The sequence below is a fragment of the Carcharodon carcharias genome, chromosome 15 (genome assembly GCF_017639515.1).
Source record: "Carcharodon carcharias isolate sCarCar2 chromosome 15, sCarCar2.pri, whole genome shotgun sequence".
Classification (NCBI taxonomy): Eukaryota; Metazoa; Chordata; class Chondrichthyes; order Lamniformes; family Lamnidae; genus Carcharodon; species Carcharodon carcharias.
In genome coordinates this window covers 96,716,277-96,741,170 of record NC_054481.1, presented here as the reverse complement: position 1 = coordinate 96,741,170, position 24,894 = coordinate 96,716,277, and the positions used below count along the sequence as shown (strand labels likewise).

The following is a 24,894-nucleotide window of genomic DNA, read 5'->3' as shown; positions in this document are numbered from 1 at the left end:
ACCTGATTTTCTTTTTAATCAACAAATATAACTGAATTACAAAGAGAATTTTTTTAATAAAATTTAGCACAAAAGATTAAGTGGTGATTTGATCCAAGCTTTCAAGATGTTAAGGAGAACAGATAGGGCAAATAGAGAGAAGTTGTATTTCTGCTGGTTGGGAAGTCTACTATTATGGGGCCTGTTCTAAAAATTAGAGCCAGACCTTTCAAGATTTTCAGGAAACACTTCCACACACAAAGGGTGGTAAAAGTTTGGAACTCTCTTCCACAAACAGCAATTGATTATTTTAAATCTGACATTGATAGATTTTTGTTAATTAAAGATATTCAGGGATATAGGACAAAGGCATAAATATGGAGTTAGGTCACAGATCAATAATGATCTTATTGAATGGCACGGCACAGGCTCCAGGAGTTAAATGACCTTTTCCTGTTCCTATGTTTCTGTTTCAAAAACTCAGTGTTTTTGTTAAATAGCCTTTTCTCATTATTTAACAGTAAGCGTGTCACATTTTTCTTCGTAGGCTATCCGTGTCTTGGGGCTATTGGGTGCCTTAGATCCATACAAGCACAAAGTTAATATTGGGATGATTGACCAATCACGTGATGCCTCTGCTGTCAGTCTCTCAGAATCAAAATCGAACCAGGATTCGGGTATGAAAGCATTTTACATTAAGCATCTATTGTTTTACTGTGACCTGAGGATATGGCTGATTGACAGTATTGTGATGAATAAATAATCACTTCAACCTAGCATTTTTTTTGGTTTCTAACTTATTAGTTTTTCAGCTTTGTCACATTAAATTAAAATTTTATTTTTTGGACCAAGTAAAGTACTACAATGATGTGTGTTCATCTTCAAACATTCCATGTTGTTCGTGTAATGTCACGTGGGATTAAATGTAAGGTATTAAATAAAACCCTGAAAGCAGACTTTTTAAGTGCAACCAATTGGGACCAAGTGGCCTACAAAATAATCTTTAGAGGCAGTGAGTACTTTCCAATATTTTTGTGGCCAAAGTTGTGCGGAAGTTGTACTTCACTTTCCATGACTGGTTATGGGAACCATTTTAAACTTAAAGGTGAAGGAATTACCTTTCAGGCTCATTCTTAATATGCAGCTTTGGACTGACAAGTGTCAAGTAACATTCGTGCCATACAAGTGCCAGGCAATGATCATCTCCGACAAGAGAGAATCTAACCATTGCCCCTTGACATTTAGTGGCATTAGCATTGCTGAATCCCCCACCATCAACATCCTGGGGGCTACCATTGACCAGAAACTGGACTAGCTATATAAATACTGTGGCAACAAGAGCACATCAGAAGCTAGGAATCCTGCGGTGAGTAATTCACCCCCTGACTCCCCAAAGGCTGATCACCATCTACAAGACACAAGTCAGGAGTCTGATGGAATACCATCCACTTGCCTGGATGAGTGCACTCGAGAAGCTTGAAACCATCCAGGACAAATCAGTCTACTTGTTTGGCACCCCATCACAAACATTCACTCCCTCCACCACCGACTCACAGTAACAGCAGTGTGCACCACCTATAAGCTGCACTGCAGGAACTCACCAAGCCTTCTTAGATAGCACCTTCCAAACTCCATGACCACTACCATTTAGAAGGACAAGAGTAGCGGATACATGGGAATGCCACTCCCTGGAAGTTCCACTCCAAGCCATTCAGCATCCTGACTAAGAAATGTATCGCCGATCCTCCAATGCTGCTGGGTCAAAATCCTGGAACTCCCTCCCTAATAGCACTATGGGTGTTCCTACACCACATGGACTTCAGCGGTTCAAGAAGGCAGCTCACCACCACCTCAGGAGCAACAAGGGACGGGCAATAAATGGTGGCCCAGCCAGCGACGCCCCTATCTCATGATGAATAAAAAAAAATTGAGCCTGAATGTTGGGTATGTTTAAATTTAGATGCATTGATATTAATTAAGTATTTTTCTTCAGCCAATTAAAAGACTTGCAGCTTGTCCTGTGACACAATCCTTTTTTCTTAACTATTTATAAAGATAATGCCAGTAAAAGTTGTACAATAAATATGTACTGCACAAAAAAAATGAAGAACAAAACACCACCCGTGCATTGGAGAGTCTTTTGGGAAGCGTTATGCTTAAATTCTGAGCTGTTATCCATAACCTCTGTGCAGTATTCTTTCATGAGCAAAACAAAAACAGAATTACCTGGAAAAACTCAGCAGGTCTGGCAGCATCGGAGGAGAAGAAAAGAGTTGACGTTTCGAGTCCTCATGACCCTTCGAGTTCTGTCGAAGGGCCATGAGGACTCGAAACGTCAACTCTTTTCTTCTCCGCCAATGCTGCCAGACCTGCTGAGTTTTTCCAGGTAATTCTGTTTTTGTTTTGGATTTCCAGCATCTGCAGTTTTTTTGTTTTTATTTCTTTCATGAGCACTCTAACTTTTTAAAAATCTTGTTTAATCTCCTCTTTTTGGGCATGTTTTAACATGTACATACACTACTGAGTGTCTTCATGAAGAAGTTCTTCTTATCGTGTCCACTGACAGTCTATACGTGGCCCAGCCAGAACTGGACACATTTTTGTGCCTTATTGTTGAATTCGACAAGATCTGCAATAGTGCAGGGTTCCTCTAGCGATAGGCATTGCAGGAGATGTTGCATAGTCTGTGGCTCAGTTCCACATTCACAAGTTGTCGGGCTGGTTGTATATCCCCATTTGCTCAGTGACACCTTTGAACGACCTACACCAGTCCGAAGTCTGTTAAGGCACTTCCAGGTTGCCCAGTTGCAATTAGCTCCTGGGGGAGGCTTTCATTAATGCCATATAAACAAAATGCCATTAAACAAAAATGTTGAAAATTCTTAACTCATTTGAATGAAATTGAAACTCGATGTACATTTAATGTGTTCTAGACATTCAGGACAAAATCTGCTATCTCTGGTCAAGGCATTATTGATGCTGCAAGGTTATACTTTACACAATAGTTCTTTTTATGATCCAAGAAATGAAATATTCCCTGTCACTTTCCTGTTCATTTGATACAAGTGCCTAAATTTTTCCCCTTTTGTATGTTGACCCTACTTTGCCCTTTCTCGTTCGGAATTTTATTTTTAAAATGAACAATGTGTACAATAAGTTTTGTGATTTATCAAAACATGCTGTTATGCAGGCAGCATAGTCCTCCAATTCCTCACCTAAGTAACCATTCTTCATATGTAAACCTAAACAATTAGCTGCAGGTTGTTTGACAATGGGAGAATATGCATTTGAGCTCAAATGTCCTCATTCGTGAGGGGTAGCAGAAGCCTTCAAATAGCATCATGTGCGGGAGCCCTGGCAAATTGCTGCTCATCTAAAACTATAGTATTTTGCAATCTGCACGGAATACTATAAACGTAATGTGTTCCAGTCAAGCAAAAATTGTAAGTAAAAGGTATTTTGCTGAAATGAATGCATTAAAGGATTTAAGTTTTCACTTTTCATCAAATTAGCTTGACCCATTTAAAATATTGGAATTATGATCAGACATTTGGAGTTTCCGTAACTTTAAGGTACTGTTGACAGTTAAATTGAGTTCATTTTTAGCTTTTTCTAGTTTAGGAAAGACATTTTTTAATGAAATATCAAACTTTTAATTATAGCTGTTGAACAGTTAAACAGTTCATTGTTAAGGTCAGTTTTGGATCCCAATATATATGCAAAGTAACTTAATATGAACTACTAAATTGAAATGTGTTTATCTTCCTTTCTAGAAACAAATTAGGCAGATTGCTTGTGAGGATTGCTATGTGTTCTGGAGAATGATTAGCTTTAGAGATCAGAGTGAAATTAAGTCAAACTCATAATATATATTGTACGTAAACTATCGAACAAATCAACTTAATTGACCATTTCTCATTTTGTGTAGTGAAGGAGAATCTGTGCAACATCCAGTTAGTTTTCTTCTTGAATGTTTTGCTTAACTGTGAACAGGGTCAATTTGTTACAAGCAATCTTTGTGATGTAAAGGGACAATCAAAACAGTGGGGCAAAACTAATTGCTGTTGGAACTTTTGACCAGAGGAAGAGTTCACAAGAAGGAAATAAACATTGTGGCTAAATTGACTGACAGGTGGTCTATATAATTTAAGACACAGGCAGCACTACACAGCTAAGCATAAATGCCCACTGACCTTATCTGACTTCACGTAGACTGGATGTACCTTTTTTAATGCATGCCTCTTCATCAACATGCACTTCAGGAAATCAAGCGTGACCTTGACTAATAAAATATAATGGTAGAGGGTACAACTTTACACATTATAACATTAAAGCAGCTACATCGGATGTGGTATGTCAGGATAGTGTGTATGTTTTAGATAGAAATGTTTGAAATTGTTTCCCTTAAAAGTTCTTTTAGCAAAGGTTATTGATTGACTAGCAATGGCAACAGAAAATATTTGTAAGGAAGTATTTTGTGAGTAGTTGCAATTACTTGCTGCTTTGGGATGGAGTTCTGAATATGATTTATGGTCACCGTTTTAAATGTTAATCCCCCATCACAATACCACACTATTATGAGTAATTTAAGCTGACCCCAAGGCAGCATAAAAATCGGACCTCTCCAACCATAGAAAGTTTGGTTTTTAAGACTATTGTTTTCCAATAGTGATAATTTCATTATCACCACAATGATTTTGCTCAAACCTGCTCTTGACATTCTCTTTAGGACCAGCTATTGAGAAAAAATAATTAACCTTATTTGTTTCAGTGATGTTGATATACAACTAATCAAGACACTTTATTTAGAGTTTTAAAATTTTTTGTTTCGGTTCATCCATGCTGCTGTTCTATAGCATATATATAATGCGTGGTAGTGCAGCCTTTGCCCTGGATTTTGGCTTGAGTTCTCTGAATTCTAAATTAATAGTGTGTTTACACAATTAAGGCTAACTGCGCTGATCTGTCTTATGTTTCTTTTATTACAGAAGACAAGTAATATACCTATTATAAAACTGCTAGATGTGTCACTGCATATAAATAACTATTCTCCAAAGGTTAATTTCTGATGAGGCACCCCTTTTTATGTTCCTCATTCTGAAGTATAGACTGTGATCAAGAGGAAGTTAACAAAAGCTAATAAATTCATTAGCATGACAAGAAGCCATTGTTGGCATCATTTACAAAGTACAATAAAGGCATATAGAAGTAATTGTTTACCAGTTGGGTTGTACTTTCTTTAAAAATTAAGCTTTGGGCATGTGGGCATCTCTGGCAAAGCCAACATTCGCTGCTCATCCCTAGCTGCCCTGAGATGGTAGTGGGCCTTCTTGATATAATTATTTGCCTTGCCAGGTGATTAAGAACCAACCTTGTTGTTATGCAACTAGAGCCTCATGTAGTCCTTTCTGGGTAAGGACACAGGTTTCCTTCCCAAAAGAACAAAAGTGAACCAGTTGATTTTCTTGGACTATCTGACAGCTCCATGGTCACTTTAAGTGGCTTGTTCTTGTGGTTAGGTTCAACTAGCTAGTGTGTGGTTCCAAATTCTAACAAAAGTTCAGCTTTATTAACAGTTGCCTATTCTAGATGAGCCAAATGACCTCCTTCTGTACTGTGCTATTCTATGTTGTAGAAGTACTTCAGTACACTGCTAATCCATCCCGACACTGTCATTCCTGTTTCGGTTTAAATAGTGTTAAGATGTACCTCAAGAAGGCACCGCAGTATAAACAGCTGGCCAGAGTCGATGTATTGTTCTGATCCATTGTGAAATGTGTAGCGTTCTAATTTTCAACATTCACGAGGAATGCCTCATTTACACTGTTAACCCTGTTTATGTTTATTTTCTTGATTCTAGCTGATTACAGCACCAGTGAAATGTTGGTGAATATGGGGAATTTACCATTGGATGAGTTCTACCCAGCTGTTGCTGTAGTAACCCTCATGCGTATCTTGCGAGACACATCTCTTTCAAACCACCACACAATGGTTGTTCAGGCAGTCACCTTTATTTTCAAATCTCTGGGTTTAAAGTGTGTCCAGTTCCTGCCTCAAGTCATGCCCACGTTCCTGAACGTCATCCGAGTCTGTGATGCCAATACTCGAGAGGTAGGTTTAGTATGGGTCAGAACGTGAGTGAGTAACCAGTCTAAAAATTTAATTTGCAAAAATGCTCATGCTTGTGTCAGAGGGTTGTATTTGGGCTGACTTGGAATTTGAGGAACAATTTTACTTTTTAAGTACTACAGCAGATTTGAGAGCCAAAGAATAGAATCTTGTATTACGAGAAATGTAACAGTACTGTGCCATCTAGACATTACACAGGTATTTTGTGAAAAACATGACCATTAAATCCAAGATGGTGCAAGGCTAATGCCAAGCAGCTGGGCTGTGGAGACAGGTGAGGTGTTATTTCAAACCGGTCTCGTTTTTTAAAATTCATTCAGGGGTAGTGGGCATCGCTGGCTGGGCCAGCATTTATTGCCCATCCCTACTTGCCCTTGAGAAGGTGGTGGTGAACTGCCTTCTTGAACTGCTGCAATCCATGTGGTGTAGGTACACCCACAGTGCTGTTAGGCAGGGAGTTCCAGGATTTTGACCCAGCGATAGTGAAGGAACGACGATATATTTCCAAGATAGGGTGGTGAGTGACTTGGAGGGGAACTTCCAGGTGATGGTGTTCCCATCTGTCTGCTGCCCTTGTCCTTCTAGATGGTAGTGGTCATGGGTTTGGAAGGTGCTGTCTAAGAAGCCTTGGTGAGTTCCTGCAGTGCATCTTCTCGATGGTACACACTGTTGCTCCTGTGCATTGGTGGTGGAGGGAGTGAATGTTTGTGGATGTGGTGCCAGTTAAATAGGCTGCTTTGTCCTGGATAGTGTCAAGCTTCCTGAGCATTGTGGGAGCTGCACTCATCCAGGCAAATGGGGAGTGTTCCATCATACTCTTGACTTGTGCCTTGTAGATGGTGGACAGGCTTTGGGGAGTCAGGAAGTGAGTTACTAGTCGCAGGATTCCTACCCTCTGACCTGCTGTTGTAACTGCAGTATTTGTATGGCTAGACCAGTTGTTTCTGGTCAATGATAACCCCCAAGATGTTGATAGTGGGGGATTCAGCGATGGTAATGCCATTGAATGTCATGGGGTGATGGTTAGATTCTCCCTTGTTGGAGATGGCCATTGCCTGACACTTGTGTGGCGCGAATTTTACTTGTCACTTATCAGCCCAAGCCTGGATATTGTCCAGTTCTTGCTGCATTTGGTGGTGGATTGCTTCAGTATCTGAGGGGTCGCAAATGGTGCTGAATGTTCTGCAATCATCAGTGAACATCCCTACTTCTGATCGTATATGGAAGAAAGATCTTTGATGAAGCAGCTGAAGATGGTTGGGCTGAGGCCACTACCCTGAGAAACTCCTGTGGTGATGTCCTGGAGCTGAGATGACTGACTTCCAACAACCACAACCATCTTCCTTTGTGCTACCTATGACTCTAACTATTGGAGCATTTTCCCCCTGATTCCCATTGATTCCAGTTTTGCTAGAGCTCCTTGATGCCATACTTGGTCAGATGTGGCCTTGATGTTAAGGGCAGTCACTCTCACCTCATCTCAGGAGTTCAGCTCTTTTGTCCATGTTTGACCCAAGGCTGTAATGAGGTCAGGAGCTGAGTGACCCTGGCGGAACCCAAACTGAGCAAGTTATTGCTAAGCAAGTGCCTCTTGATAGCCCTGTTGATGACTCCTTCCATTAGTTTACTGATGATGAAGAGTAGACTGAAAGGGCAATAATTGGCCAGATTAGATTTGTCCTGCTTTATGTGTACAGGACGTACCTGGGCCGTTTTCCACCTAGTCGGGTGGTTGCCAGTGTTGTAGCTGCACTGGAACAGCTTGGCTAGGGGCGTGTCAAATTCTGGAGCACAAGTCTTCAGTACTGTTGCCGGAATATTGTCAGGGCCCATAGTCTTTGCAGTATCCAGTGCCTTCGGCCATTCCTAGACATCACATGGAGTGAATTGAATTGGCTGAAGACTGGCATCAGTGATACTGGGGACCTTTGGAGGAGGCCGAGATGGATCATCCACACGGCACTTCTGGCTGAAGATTGTAGCAAATGCTTCAGCCTTATCTTTGCATTGATATGCTTGGCTCCCCCATCATTAAGGATGGAGATATTTGTGGAGCCTCCTCCTCCATTCAGTTGTTCTAGTTGTCCACCACCATTCACAACTGAATGTGGCAGGACTGCAGAGCTTAGAACTGATCCACTGGTTATGCGATCGCTGAGCTCTGCCTGCCACTTGCTGCTTATGTTGTTTGGCACGCAAGTAGTCCTGTGTTATAGCTTCACCAAGTTGATGCCTCATTTTTAGGTATGCCTGGTGCTGCTCCTGGCATGCCCTCCTGCACGTTTCACTGAACCAGGGTTGACCCCCTGGCTTGATTGTAATGTTAGAGTGGGGAATATGCTGGGTTATGAGGTGACAGGTTGTGTTTGAGTCCAATCTGCTGCTGCGGATGGCCCGCAGTGCCCCATGGGTTGAGTTGCTAGATCTGTTCAAAATCTATCCGTTTAGTACAGTGGTAGTGCCACACAACACGATGGAGGGTATCCTCAATGTGAAGGCTGGATTTCATCTCCATAATGGCTGTGCGGTGGTCTCTCCTACTGATACTGGCATGGATAGATATATCTGCGGCAGATAGGTTGGTGAGGATGAGGTCGAGTATGTTTTTCCCTCTTGTGATCTTGTAGTTTCCACAACATGGAGATTGTATTAGCATTCCGAGTGGATGAGATGGACCAAATCAATTTTTGACCTTGTATTTCACCACAGGATTCAGCATACTCAGGTTAACCTGGGCATGATCATACAGCCTAATTACTAGAAGTTCACTTGTGGGTTACTCTATTTCTGCCCCTTTCCCACCATCCACCTTTGTCAGCCAAGCCAGCTCAGTAAGAGCAGAGTGGAGAATAATTTTGAGGGAACCACAGGATCAGCCTTTTATGTGCGCACGCCTTATTTTAATGATTGGCCTTCGAACCTCACCCTTGATACAAACCAGCAGTTGTACACCTGCATTTGTGAACAGTAATCACCTGCGACGACAGATGTGCTATGATGCTGCGCTTAAAATGACAGATTTGATGTGGGAGCGGGCACATTCTGTAATGTTGTTTGGTAAATTTATCTATTTCCATACAGAACTCATGCTGCTGAGTTATGAGTAAGAGAAACTCCCAGGATATTTGAACATTAATTTTAATTTTAGGAGACCATTTACTGTTTTCTTTACTAATATAGATAAATATCACTTTGAAAACTATCATTTAAGTATGCTAGTAAAAGTATAAAATACTGCAAAAGCTGCAAATACACAGCAGGGATGTCAACATCTGAAAAACGAGAGGTTAGTTGTGTGTGTACCATTTACCAGATTCTGGAAGAACTTCACAGTATTTCCATTATAATTTTTTTTTAAAATGATCTAACTTGTCTATTCTGGGGGCAGGGTTGTTTTTAGAATTGATTAAAACAAATTGTGTGTTGTTAGATGTGAATAAATCACGGGTTGGTTTTGTGAGTTTGTCAGTCATGTCAGTCATGTTGACGTTATTTGCCATTTAAACTATGCTGGATAAAGTTCTGACAGGCTGATTCCTTCCCAGGTCTGTAATTCAACACGTTTGAAACTGGTAATCAGCTGGGACTGTATTGAATTTTGAGTTGAAGACTTAAAAGTAGAATGTATTCATAGAAAGGTTGTGGGCAAAGCATGTTATTTCTAAACCATGTGTATAATTGTATATTTCCTTTGTCAGTTCTTGTTCCAGCAACTGGGAATGCTCGTTTCATTTGTGAAAATCCACATCCGACCGTATATGGATGACATATTTGCTTTGATAAAAGTGAGTATTGCAATTGTTTAACATTTTGGGTGCACCTCCACCTTTATAATATTGCCTCCCTTGATCCTTCTTGACTTTGAGTTAGAGTTTGAGGTTGTGAACTGAGTGTCTCTTGTGTTTTCTTTTGTTCATGCAATCCTCTGCACAATCAGTTTCTAAAGTAAACAATTTTTGGTGTTCCCTTGGTGGATCAGCGAACCATTTAGACCAGGAATGTTACAGGTTTAAACCTTACCCTGTGTAAGTCAGCTGATCTCATTGCTACTCAAATAATGAGAAGATATTGAATTGCCTGTATATGATTGTTATAAAGTAAGCCCTGCTGGAAGTGCACAGATGTGACCTTGCCTGAGAGGAGGATGAGGCTTAACTGGTTTATACCGTGAATATTCAACGCTCGCTACCAAGGCTCGCACTAGCAAAACATCCACATGGATGAGATACTGAAGGCAGTGTGCCTCAGGGAAGGGTCAAACCCATTGGGACGATTGGAAGAAACCGAGCATACTAAAGAAAGTAAATCATCCCATTCTCTGGTCTTAATCTTTCAGTGTGAGATAGTATTCATATCGAATATTATAAAACATGGCATCATGGTTTTGTGCATGAAGAATGCATTGTCTGACTTTAGTGAAAAGAGGACAAAAAAATTCTTATTACTTCTTTAGAAATACTAGCAGGCTTATGTGTATGCCTGAGGTGGCATCATTTTTTCCTATATTGAAAAATGGTAAAACGTTTTGCCCATTTTTGTTTCATTGCTTGAGCTCCTGTTCAACCCAGACTAGTGGGATGAATCTAGTTTGAGTTTGGAGCCTTGTGGACTGTCGGTAATGAATTTGAATGTTCTGTTAGGTTGTTTTATATTCAGTTGGAAACAAAATTTGCTCCGAACTTCAGTTATTGTTTGCTTCCAACTTGTAGATGTGACATGCTAATTTTAAAACAGTAACATGGCATTTTTTGCATCTAGCACAAACTTGATGGGTCAAATGACCACCTCCTTTGATGTATTATTCTCATAGCATATGGGACCTCAGGTATGCAGATGACGCTACACTCCTAGCCATAACAAAAAGGAAGAGCTAGAGACATTAGCGGGCCTAGTCAAAAGACACCGAGTCTTTTGGACTGCACATAAATGAGGCAAAGACCAAACGTATGGCTCTAAATGGCAATGGAATAGTAAAGATTGGAAGCACTGAAATAGAGGCAGTTTCAAGTGCCTTGGCTTGATGGTTATCACCATATTTACCAGGTCAGATTAGCTATGGTAAGAGGCATGACCAGTGAACTATGTGGCATCTGGAGGTCCAGAAACATCAGGACGCAGCTGAAAAAAATATTAAGCACAGTCACTAGTGTGGACTGTTACATTTTATGGATGCTAGAGCTGGACTCTGAACAAAGAGGATGAGAGGAGGATAACAGTTTTTGAAATGTTTAGCAGATGATGTTCGGGATCAGATGGATCGGCAGAAAGACAAATTAATGGGTTAGGTAAAGAGTAGAAATTAAGAAATCAAAAGGGTTGAGAAATACAGTTAGAGAGAAAAAGATAGCTAAGTATGAACATTGAAAACAAAGACCCAACAGCTTTGTCCTGGCAATAACGGAAGGAGAAATTGAGGGTCAAAACAAGAAGAAGAAAAATCAGATGGGTGGATAATATTAAGATGAGGGAGGCTTGACAAAAGCCAAAGAAGAAGTAAGATGATGCCAATGGCCCCTCTAAGGCTTTGGTGAAAATGAACCAACGATTTTATATTACATGATTCCAGAAGAGGATGGTGTGTGAAAACAGTATTATGATTTCCATGAGATGAACCTCACAATGTTAGACATATCTCAGTAATATAGTCCAGGTACAACACTCCTTTGTTTGAATGCTGGATACCAGACAATTGTGCAGTTCCTGAAATGCTGGAAATGTACTATCGCTGTCAACCCTGTAGACTTGTTTCTAACCTAACTTAAAGACATACTTGCCTTGATTTGTGTGCAATATGATGATAATACAGCTCCCACATATATGCGAGGTGTATTAAATGCAGCCCATGACATTTAGATCTTATTTCAAAGCCAAATTGTACCCCTTAACAGTAAGTTTAAAAATTGTAGTTATGCTTTTTGCCTGTGTTTGCTCTTCCTCCATTCATAGTGCTTCTCTCACACACTTTATTCTCTCTGATGTGAAATGAATACTTTAATTTGTATACCTTCAGCTTTCCCATGCAATGGAACTCTGCTTTTCCTTTGTTTAACATAGTTTCTATTATTCCACATGTCATATTTTAGATTGTTTTCAAAACTGATGGGTGTTCATTGAAAAACTGTCAGCTGGCATTGAGCCAAGACCTGCATATAGATGTGCTTTTAACATTACAAGTAGGCTTCTATTATGTGCGCCATGCACTGCCATCTATATGTTCATTATTGCAGCTTTTTATTTTTAATTTGTTTTTCTTGTGTGGGGATGTTATAGTTCCTTATGCAGTAATAGTGATCACATCCCAGGTTTGCAGATCACTAAAAACATGCATCGCTTGTTGAACAGTTTAGGCAGTAATAGCATTTCAATCTTTTGGTACTAAGATGTATGGTTGTAGCCATAAAGTACTTGCCTCATTTAAAATACTATGCTACAGTAGAATTATAATGAATTTGACCCAAATGACCCAAGATAACCGCTGAGTATTTAAGCCAATTCTCCATGTGTACTCTCTTTTTTAAAAAAAATATTAGATTGCAGCAAAATTAGTTTTCTTTAAATGTTTCCAGGAATATTGGACTCTTAACAACCAAATGCAGAACACTATCATCCTGGTTATTGAGCAGATTGTTGTTGCTTTGGGAGGAGAGTTTAAACTTTACCTGCCGCAGCTGATTCCTCACATGCTTCGTGTCTTCATGCATGATACCAGTTCAGGTCGCAGTGTCACAATCAAGGTGAGTCATTTGGAGTTTTGATAGCATTTGCTGATGGAGCTGGTGTTTTGTCACTGAAATATTCCAAACCAAAGTGTCCTATTCTCAGCACCTTGCAGATTTCTTTTTGTGCTTCAGAAGTCTTTAAAGTTTATTAGGCTGCTAGACTCTGTCTCCTATTGTCCTGTATTCCAAAAGTGTGTCTGAAAACTTAGTAGAGCTAGGAAAGCTGTCAGAAGTTGACGTTGCTGTTTTACAGCACATTCTCCAATGACTAATGACTCAGTTTTTCAAGTGATGCAAGGTACAATAAAGAGATGATGGCTAACAAAATCAAATTGCAACGTAGGGCTGGCAGCCCACATAATAGTTACTGGATTTAAGCCCATTTGTTACTTAGTTTAAAAACCCCATTTGAATTAATTGACTGTTGACCATAAAGAAAGTAGGTAAAGAGGCTGCAGTTAAAAAAAATGAACATCTTAACACTTCCATGATGTACCACCTACTCAAAGTCTGTGAGGCTCTACTGGTATTGATACTTATACAGTCAGATTGGCTTTTCCAGTAAACAAAGTTTTTAAGTCATTGCCAGTTTCCAACATAGTGCATTTAAAAATATACACTTTCTTATAATTAGAAAAATATTTATTTGCCTAACCCACAGTATCTTTTAGTCACTGGATTGGATGCCTTTTATTATGCTATTGACAGCAAGGAATTAAATATCCCCTTATCTGCCTATGTCACCAGATTGAATGTGCCCTATGCTATATGTCATCACTGGATGTTTCCTTTACTATTGGAGTTAAGAGTTTGCAATGAATAGTAAAACAGCAGTTGCATTTTAAACTCTCCGTAGTATTCAGTGATGAGGGCAATTTAGTAGGTAGTTTTAATTAGTAATTCTAAGTAATTATATATCCCTGCATAGGATTTTGTTTCTAAATGCATAATGCTCCTGGCCAAATGTGCTCCATTCCAGTTTAGATTACCTTTATTCAATCGGTCTCACAGTCCAAGACAAAAAATAAATAAAATTTCAGTGCTCTTGTTTTAAGCTTCTCTTCCTATATGCTTCCTTTTGCAGTTACTAAATGCAATACAGCTTTTTGGAGCAAACCTGGATGATTATCTGCATCTTTTGCTTCCTCCAATTGTCAAACTCTTTGATGGACAGGATGTGCCGCTGGGACCTAGAAAGTAAATTTACTGTTATATATTTTCAGTTTGATATCTTACGTAGATCCTTCAAAAGTAAGTTTATTATACTTAGTATCCATAATTCACTTCTTCTTTAAAAGTATTACAAATGCATTCTTTTGAGTGTTCCACAAAATATTTCATAATTACTTTAGGTTCTAAGTGGATTGGTCACTTTCAAACCTGACTTCAGCTTTGTAAACCAAGTTGTCAATTCACGTATTGAGAACTGCTGGAGTTAGGATGGCGAGGTGGAGGGGTATGGGGGAAGAGTTGGGGGAGGGGACATCTTCTCTGCGCTATGTGTAACAAAATCATTGGTCTGTAATTTGCTTCAAAATAACACTAAGGCTAATAGCGCTATAGTTAAGGGTCTTTCTCACCTATACTGTCCTTTTTGACCTCATAGTTCAGATCAAACATTTGGAAGCAATGCATAACTTGTGGAGAAGTGTAGCATCTGAACATAGTGAGAATTTTAAGGAAAGCCTACAATGTAGCAAGATAGTAGTCTCCAGGTATATGGAGTCAAGTATTCCTGTGGCTAGAAGGAGGAAGAACAAAAATGCTGATGATGCACCTATCTTATTTCCTAACATTACAAGGGTTGCTCTGGAGACTCTGGATCGCCTAACAGAATCTCTAGACTTCACAGACTATGCCTCAAGGATTATTCATCCAATAGTGCGTACGCTTGATTGTACTCCAGAATTGCGTCAGACTGCAATGGACACACTTTCTTCATTGGTGTTCCAACTTGGAAAAAAGGTGAAAACAAATTATTTACACATGGCTTCCTTAGCAGTATAGGTGTGAATATTTATACTGTAATTGATTAGCTCACAAAGCTATATATCTTTACAATGTATTTTAGGTTCTCAGGTGTGTAACTTCTGGTATGAAACCATTGGTTGGTAGCCTGTTAATGGGGACATGGTAAAATGCAGGCTCTTCAACTGAGTCTGAGTTTTAAATCCAAGCCCAGAGTAATGTGACAGAAGTGTTTCCATTCTGGTGTCTGTAAGAGATCTATATGAAATGAGCTTGGGCAATCTCAGTCCAGTTGCTAATGGGCATGGGTCAACAGCAAAAGACTGCCCAAAATTTGTAATCTTATTTATAGAAGTAAGAGCATCGGATGGTGTTGGAGGGTCTGTTTTTTGACCCTGGAGATGAAGAGCTTTGTTTTGCAGAGCACTTAATTTTTGGTTCTGTAATTTTGGTGCTTATATAGTTCAGGGCACAGGAAACCTGGATACCAGTTTGCTGCAGTTACAGGGCTAAAGCCAGTTTCGTTATTCAGATGACAAAATTGAAGAACCACAAACACAGCCATAAAATCAAAACACTGTATCCAACTAAGCTTCACCTGACTCGAGTGCTTATTGCTCAATACTTCAGTTGGGAAAATGTTCCCTTCTGTTGCAGTAATGCAGAAAAACACAAATCTCGAAAAAAGAAAATGTAATTATCAAACAGTTGAGTACTCAACTTGACCATTGAAATTCTGGTTCACTTTGTGCTGTGTGATCATAGTACCAAAGATTAACAAAGCAGGCCAGGCTACCAGCTGAGACAAATAATTCAGGTGGCAGAACATTTCCCTATTCAATATTTCAGGATATGATCTGCCAATCTGTGCAATTTCATTTTCTGGCTTTGGTTTGTTAGTATTTCCACCATTTCATTTGCCTTTGAAATTCTCTATTTTAAGTTGAATATTTCATGTAGGCTTGAGCTTAGAGTTGCTGGTCATCACAATTTAGAAATATTTTAATTGGTACATAGAGGTACAGCGAAAGATTATTAATGTTGTGAGGTTCACTTGTAAATGTTATGCTTAAAACCACGACAATCTGCATTTATACATAGCCCAAGTGTCTATAGAGGAACAATGAATGGTAAGTTTAGATATAAATATTGTATGTTAATAGGCAGGAAGGAGTGACTAAGTTGTAACCTAATCAGGCATTCAAATACTGTCCTAAACATGAAAGAGCATCTTGAATAGGTTATGAATGTCACACCCCTTTTCCCCCACCCTCCACCACCTTAGCATTACAGCCTTGAAATGATTCTGTTTCATTACTGATTTTGTGCAATAGAAATTGATTAGATGTTGCCAAAATTTAAAGCTGCTGGTTTTGGCTATGGTTCTGTATCTGGAAAGACTTGTGAGGTGTGTTCATTTCAAGAGCTGGAAACTTGAGTATGAAGGTAAATACGAATTCTTCATATTTTCTCCTAACTAGCAATTCAAAAGATGATTGGCAGAAGCTGTGCTTTAATGCAGTCCTTCATGTGCTGTGGTTTTCTGTGATAAACTGAGGACTGAGAGTAGTGCCTTGAGGCATTCATAGAAAGGCAGTAAATGTTATGATGGCACTAGTGTAGATTTACAGGACAATAATGTGGTATGCATTACAAAAGAAATGTTTTATTATATAAACCCCACACAGCGTGTTTTGGATGTCTGTATACTTTTTAATGGTGCATACATTCAGCTTAATTGTTCCATCAGGTACAACTGGGACAATTAAACCTCTGTCACAAAATGATAAATATTTCATTAGTATCATGGGGGAGGTGACAGCATAGTGGTATTGTTATTAGACTAGTATTCCAGAAGACCCAGGGTAATTCTCTGGGGACCCAGACTCAAATCCCACCATGACAGATAGTGAAATTTGAATTCAATGAAAAAAATCTGGAATGAAAAACCTGATGACGACTACAAAACCCATCTGGTTTACTAATGTCCTATAGGGAAGGAGATTTGCTGTCCTTACCTGGTCTGGTCTACATGTGACTCCAGACCCACAGCAATGTGGTTGAGTCTTAAATGCCCTCTGAACAGAGCAATTAGGAATGGGCAATAAATGCTTGCCTTGCCAGCGATGCCCACATCATCCCATGAACAAATAATTTTTTTAAAGTATTCATGATTTGAGTATTGCTGAGAAAAGAGACATGTCAAAAGAAATGTCAAAGCTTTTTGTCTTGCACTCATCAAGGCACTTTGCAAGAATACGTGTCTTTTTTTTAAGCAATACCAAACGGCTATTCATGATTTCATGATTGTTTTTATTATCTTAGTTTTATTAGTTAATAAAAACAACCATGAAATCATAAATAGCCGTTTGGTATTGCTTAGTCTTAGTTTTATTAGTTTATTTTTGAAGGTTAATCCTTATCAGCACTGCAGTTTTTCTAATTTGGTGAGAATTTGCTCGCTTTCCTGACTGGATTTTCTTTGTGAGCACTGGCTGCAACAATACAATGATAACAATATTGGGCTTTGTTATCTAGCATGAGTTAATTAGAACTACTTTCAGACACTTGATGGAAAGAAAATGTTTCAAATTCTGAGAAGGACAAATGACATATCTTTTAAGAACAGAAGTTATTTCAAAGCTTAAGGATAGATTTGGCAAGTAGAGTGGAACAGTGTCAGTGCTACATAGTGACGTGCCATGGAATGATAAATTGAAGGTTTGCAGTCATGATTTTCCTCATTGATGAGTTGATATTGATGTTATGGGGAGTCCGGGCAACTCTCAACAGAATGGAAAGCAAACCCTGAACAGTGTCTCTCCTACAACTTAGAGCAACGCTGGTGGATGCTGAAGACCATTCGGATTCCTCTCCCTCAGCGAGAGTTGTCCGGTGTTCATGTATCTATAAAATTGGAGAGTATTAATTATATGATTATAGTGGGATATTTAATAAATAGAGTGGTTAATTTATTATGCTGAACATTGGTGGAACAGCACAGAGGAAAGTTAGTCAGCCTATTACACCTATATATTCTCTCAAAGAGACCTCCACCTTTTAAAATTTTTCTTTTTCAAACTATTAATTTATTTTTAAAAAATTGTTGTAGATTCTGTTTCCACCAATTTTCTCTAGTGGAGTACGTCCACCCTCTACACAAAATATTTTGCTTAACTCCTTAAGTTTTTTTGTTGACATTAAATTTATACTCCTATCACCTCACCGACCTTTGGAAATATTTTTTTCTTCTTGACTTTATCAAGACCCCTCATATTTTTGAACACCTTGTATCAGATCACCTCTTAAACTACTCTGATCAATTGAAAATATACCTAATTTTTCCAGTGCTTCCTGATGATTAAAACCTCTAAATCCTGGTATTATCACAATGGATCTCTTCTGCACTTTCCCCATTGGCTTGATATTCTTACTAAGAAAGGGTATTCCAACTTGCCACATTTTCATTTTTAAATAGGATTGTACTGAGAACGAAATATTCTAAATCAACTATATTGCTCATGTACAACAAAAACTGAAATTAGATCAAAAGCATATAAAGGCTGGAGCAAGGTATCGACGGTATTTAGAATTTCAATTTTACTGTTGATATTGATCTTTTGGTGAGAAGAGAGTAAGAATTAAACAATTAGATAAGACATTGATTTTTCACCTTTTAGGATTTGGGGATTGTACATCTCATTGCCTGCCACGCCAGATTCTGACGGGAAGAAAACATTCTTCCTTTGTCAACCACTAGGCTCCAGTGTCAGTTGGGTCTGGGCAACTCATTTGCCAGTGCATGTAGGTTCATAGCACAAATGTTCATAATTTAAAGGTAAATTATACTAAGTTATTTTCTTATATGGAGAGTCAACTAAGTTGCTGCTTTGAAAAATAGAAAAAATTGTGCTGATGAAGTCAATGGTGCTGTTCCAAGGTTTAAATTGAATAATATTTAATGAAAAGGGGTAAAAGATGATTTATAATGGCTCAGATCTTCTGAGGAGCAGCAATCATCTGTTTGCCACTTTGCTTGAGAATTCCCTAGCCTTGACGCTGCTCCGCATTTCTTCCGGGATCCTCCGAGCCTGGGTTTTCCAGAAATGTGGAGGGCAATGCCTTCTAGAGAGCTCTGTCGAAGCAGAGCTGAGGGAAAGACTGGACACATTCCCATTATGCGGCACCAGCTGCCGCATGGTAAGTTTACATGTCCAGTTTGAATGTTAGTGAATGGATGAATGAGTGAGTGGGTAGGGTAGCTGGGTGAGGTAAGTGAGTACAGTTAGTGGGGTAGGTGGGTTGGGTGCATAAAGTGAGTAAGTTGCTAGGTGCATAGGGGGTGAGGTGGTTGAGGTGGCAGTAGGCTCAAGTCGGGAGGGTAGTCGGGTGGTCAGATGGTCAGGAAGGTGGTCGGGCCTTATTGGGGTGTAGTTAGGGGGTGGTTGGGGGTCAGTGTGAATGATCAGAGTCAGTTGTGTAGTTACCCAGATGTTAGTCCAGGTTTTAATCTGTCTAACATTTGCTAGGTAACTATCCATATAAGTACATTGGAACTGTCCAAAGTCTCTGACTCTAACTCAGGGTTGGAGACATTCATGGAGGACCCTGGAGAACAGAGAAACTGCCCACCGGAAGTTGAAACTTCCCAGGCAATTCCCACATAGGTCAGCATGCCTTCCACAGGTCTTGCACAGGGCCTAGACACGCATCTCAGTGCTCAGAGACCAGAGGATTTGGGCCTATATACCATAATGCATTTGGGATTTCCTGATTCTGCAAGTTAAATATAGAATGTGATCCATCCCCAGGCATTAATGTCTTTTTCATTAGTCTCCAAGAATGTGCATCTATGGAAACAAAGGAATAAGTTTCCTTTTTTTTAGCCGTATCTTTCTCCAGTTGTGTTTCAGGAGCAGCTGATGAGTTTATGCTAACGCGACTGATGCACGGAAAATAGTAAATTAATGTAAGGAATTACCATGTCAAGAAATGGAACAGATCCAATTCCTGCATATTGTTGATCAGGTTTGCATTTAGTGAGGTGAATTCTTTGATTGCACATCAATATGCAAGTGGTTGAAACAGTGCTAGATTTTATGTGAAGCAGCCTATAATGACTTCAGCTGGCTATCTTAGTCTCATGACATTATTCTGACTGAACATATAAACACAGACTAGGCTGCATTGAAAACCCAGAGCAGCAGTGGTGTGCATCTGGATATAGACTGAGCCAAACACATGTTAGAGATTCACGGATTCATGGCCTCGGTTGGTTAATGTTGAACTCGAGAGATGAGCATGTTTTATGTTAAACTTTTTATTAGTATAAAATTCATGTCTTCATGAATTTTAGGTTGAATCTGTAGGGAATCCATTAGAGATTGTTTGCTTTTGAATCCCGATTGCTTTGTTTGGGTACTAATGATTAAAAAAAAAGTGCACTTGCACCCCCTAAGTGTTAATTGCAGGCTATATTCTCTGGTCCCACTGCAAGGCTTAAGCAATACTCTAGGGTGATTTTCATGCAGTGTTATTGGAGATATTGTCTTTTGGTTGCAATGTCAAACTGACACCCTGTTTCCTGTTCCAGTGATTCATTGGATGTTGAAAGTGTTGTTGTCATTTGAAGATTAAGGATTTTTTCCAGTACCCTGACCTAAATTCCTCCCTCAACCAAAATAGCGCCCCCCAAAACAAATTTTCATTGTTATCGGTGACACCATGCAACATATAAATATGTCTGCCACACTTGTCTACTGTAACAATTAATAGATATAAAATTATGATGTCTTGGATCTGTATGTTTAAATTTAGGGTAAAATGAAGGGTGTCATGTGACCAATTCTGAAGACTACCTGACAGTAAGCCTGATTGGTTTGATTGTTAGAGATCAAAGAAAGACTTAGATTGTTTACTGAGAAGAAGGTGCAAGGTATTTATTATTACTGGCTATCCCTCTCTACTGAGAAGATTGTCTTCCATGAGTCCAAAGATGGCCGATTCAGGACCTGCGGACTTTACACCTAGTCACTTACTCACCTCATGCACCCTAAATAGGATATTTGTTGATTTGTGGGATGTCTGGTCATGTATTACCAGTTCAGGTCATGGCATATTCTTTTCACCACTCTCGTTCATGCCCTTCGTTTTGTTGTTGTTGGTTCTCAAAATGCTGGGATCCTTCCCACAGACTCTGCTGCTATCTGGATCGATCCAAGGTGATGGTCTCCCAGGAGTTGATGTCAGTGTTGCATTTCTTCATGTTGGCTTTCAGCCTATCCTTGAAACACTTCATGTCTGTCCTAACTGAACTGGGAGAAGATGACCTGCTTTGGGAGTCTGGTATCTGACATCTAAACAATATGACCAACTCAGCGAAGTTGATGGCAGATGATCATATCCTTGATGCTTGTGGTGCCTGCTTGTGAGAGGATGCTGATGTTGGTGTGCCTGCCTTCCCATTTAATATGTAAGATCTTTCACAGGTAGTATTAACGGTATGACTAAACACTTTGAAATGCCTCCTATACATTGTCCATGTTTCAGCCCTACACAGTAAGGAAGGAATCACTACAGCATGGTAGATCATGAGCTTGGTTTCAGTTTTGATGCCATGATCTTCAGACATACACGTCCTCAGGTGGCCAAAAGCACCAGCAGATTTCAGGCTTTGCTGGATTCCTTGTCAATGTCAGCCTTCTGTGAAAGATAACTACCAAGGTACTGGAAGTGATGCACATTTTCCAGGCACCCATCGTGAATCCTAATCAATGGGCTGGGGAGTGTGCATTTGGAGTTTGCTGATGGAAGACTCTGGTCTTCTGAAAGTTGAGTGTAAGTCCCATCTTCTGATACACCTTAGTAACTATGTGGACGATTCTCTGGCATCATCAGGGTATTGGAGCTGAATGATTGAGATTGGGTGGTCTTAATTTTTGATTTGAGTCATCTGAGATTAAATAGTTTACTATCCATTCGATAAATAAACTGCATTCTAGGGAGCTTGTGTCTAGCCAGATGATGCATGGCAACAAAGAAGATCAAAAAAAGAGTTGGAATGATGATGCAATCTTGTTTTACTCCTGTCTTAACCTCAAAAGGATCTGTAATGGATCACTGCTCACATATCATCATGAATCAGGCGAAGGATGGTAACGAATTTTGGAGGATATCCATACTTCAGCAAAGTTTTTCAGACTCAAAGGCATTTGTAAAGTCAAAGAACACTACGTAGAGAGGTTGATCCTGTTCATGACATTTTTCTTAGTAGTTGCTGAGCTGTAAAGATCATGTCAGCCATGCCGCTTGATGGCCTAAACCCACATTAAGATTTGGGGAGTAACTCTTCATGTGTAATAAGTTGGGTCGGAAGAGTTCTTGCAATGATCATTCCTGCAATGGAAAGCAGAGAGATGCCTCTATAATTTCCACATTTGGATTTGCCCCCATTCTTGAAGATTGTCACAATCATGGCATCCTGGAGATCTTCGGGACTTCACCTTCACTCCAGATCTGTAGGATTCCATCATCTGCTGCTTTGTTGTTCTTCATTTGGGTGATAGTTTTCATCACCTCAATAGGTGTTGGTGGAGTTCCAAGCTCGTCTCTCACTGAGTGTTATGGGATAGAGTTGAAATCATTCTTGTCAACGAATGATTCTTGATTGAAAAGGCCTTTAAAATGCTCCCTCCAACCGATGTTGGCAGCTTTACTTTCCTCGATCAGATCTCCCCCCCGTCCTTAAACCTCAGTGGAGCTGGTGCCTGAGTACTTGGGTTGTAAATGGTCTTTATGGAAGTGAAAAAACCATAGATATCATTCATATCAGCGAGATGTTGAATTTCCTTTGCATTGGCTGCCTACCACATGCTCTTCATGTCATGGATGTACCTATGTGCCTTGGGCTTTACTTGTTGGTAAGCTAGTTTCTTTTGTTTTGAGTTTAGGTCATTCTGCTTGGGATCAATCAGTTTATCGATATCCTGATCATTGTCATCAAAGCAATCCTGATGTTTCCTGACAGAAAATCCAAGTGTTTCTTTGCAGGCTTGATGACATTGGACTTAAGGACATCCCAAGCACTGTCAACTTTCTTTTTCTGTTCATGATTGAAGCTTGGAAGTTTTTTTCCTAAGACATTGTTTTGATTGGATCGTTCAGAGCCTCAACGTTGATCTTTCTTCTGTTGCATCCATTGTTTGGGAGCCAGTATGATCAATATAATAGAATGAATAAGTTGGTGATTGGTCCAGCTGTCATCAGCCCCTGTTATTGCTCTGGTGGCGCAGATATCTTTGCAGTTCTGGGTACAGACATTGGTTAATTCTGCAATGGTGCTTGGACCGCGGGTATTGCCACAACGTTTTGTACTTGTTCTTCTAACTGAATAGGGCGTTGGTGATGTTAAGCCCATATTTTGCATTTGGTAAGGAGAGGAATGCCCTTGGAGTTGACTTTTCCAACTCCTTGCCTGCAAATAGTTCCACTCCAGAGATTGGAATCTCTTACAATTCTGGCATTGAAGTCACTGAGAAGAATAAGCCTGCCCTCCTTCAGAACCCAATGGAGAGCTTGGTCAGATTTGGCATAGAAACTTTCCTTGATTCATCATCGGTCTCTGGAGTTGGGGCATATGCACTGACCATGATGGCAAATTGGTTCCTTGCTAGTTTGAGACGAAGAGTCATGAGGCGCTCATTTCTTCCAAGAGGGAACTCGTGAAGAACTAATTCTTGATGCCAAATCCAACTCTATGAACTCTGCATTTTTCTTCTAATTTTCCTTTCCAGAAGAAAGCATGGCTGCCTCAGAGTTTCTTGAGCTGCCCCTCTCCAGCTCACTGGGTCTCACTCAGCAGTGATGTCAATGTCATATCGACAGAGTTCTTGGACACTCTGGGCCTTCACTCATGGGTGTGCCCATGAGGGATAGAAACAGGAAATGATGCAATAATTCAGCAGATCTAGCAGCACCTGTGGAGAGAGAAACAGAGTTAATGTTTCAAGCGTGTATGACTCTTAAGAGCCAGTGTCTGTGAGGGTCCTGATGTCCCAGGCCCCAAACTTAACTACTTGTGTCTTTTGTGTGTTTCTACTGCAGAAGGTGGACGTGGCTATTTAGTCTGGGAAAGGCGAGGCACGCTATGTTTAGGGCACGTTTTCTTATCCCTTCCTCAATAAGGGGTAAGCAGAGTCGATCCTAAAGAGGGCTGCTTACTCGCAGTTACAGCTGCTGAATGGCACCTCTGCCTTGTCTGAGTGTTAGAGGACCATCTTGAACTGGCACAGAGGCTGCAGTTACATGACTAGAAGCTTCCAGACAACACAATACTGTTCCTGTTGCTATTTGCTGGTTACCGAAGGATTTGGGACATGTGCTTGGAAAGAAAGATGCCTGTGTGTGATATCTTTTAGTGTGGAAAACTCTTGCACACCAGCTTGCACACATGTATTAGCAGAATGAAACCTTGATCTAATGACAAGGAAACCAAGACAATTGGAAGTTTTGTTCTGTTGCAGCCTTTGTCCGCCGTAATAGCTGTTGAGATATTCTACATGGCACATCTTCCCCCTCCTCTTCTACCATTGAGGTCTTGTTTGCCAGAGCTTTGTTTGCTAAGTATTTCTAGGGCTCATAACAGGCCTTCACGATAACTGAAGCAGCCTATGACAGTAGGAGTCCCACTGAACTTCACCCTGCTTTGATCAACCTTTTCTTACTTGTTACGCAGGTTCCATGGTGCGAATGAGGGGGTGGACTTTGGAACCCAAGTATTTATGCTTTGAGTCAACGGCAGCAGCCTGCGTGTTAACAGCGGAGACTGAGAGTCTCCTAAGTCCCAGAAAAGTGTTGAGACTGTTGCATTGTAAACTATTGTGCTTTAAACTGTCTTTTTAGTCCCAAGACTGGGCCCTCAAGAATAGCTGATTAGTATTTCTACCTAGATACAAGGCCCATTTGATTTATTTTGCCATGGGAAAGGATGAGGAGGAAGCTGTTTTGAGATCAAGGGGACAGTCTTCCCTACAAATCAATTAATATCACAAACATACAACAGTTTTTCTGCGGTCAGCAGAGAGAAGAGGTTGCTTGGCTT

General features: G+C 39.9%; 1 protein-coding gene across 4 annotated transcripts in view; it reads left to right on the top strand.

The window, feature by feature from the left end:
• The window catches only part of mtor (mechanistic target of rapamycin kinase), a 367,630-nt gene that overhangs the window by 67,778 nt on the left and 274,958 nt on the right, over window positions 1-24,894 (top strand). For all 4 annotated transcript variants that reach the window (XM_041205820.1, XM_041205819.1, XM_041205818.1 and 1 more), the window contains exons 18-23: window positions 527-656; window positions 5,840-6,090; window positions 9,807-9,893; window positions 12,675-12,842; window positions 13,912-14,024; window positions 14,630-14,792. In XM_041205820.1, the coding sequence (XP_041061754.1) occupies window positions 527-656; window positions 5,840-6,090; window positions 9,807-9,893; window positions 12,675-12,842; window positions 13,912-14,024; window positions 14,630-14,792 (912 nt within the window). The remainder of the gene's footprint in view (window positions 1-526; window positions 657-5,839; window positions 6,091-9,806; window positions 9,894-12,674; window positions 12,843-13,911; window positions 14,025-14,629; window positions 14,793-24,894) is intronic.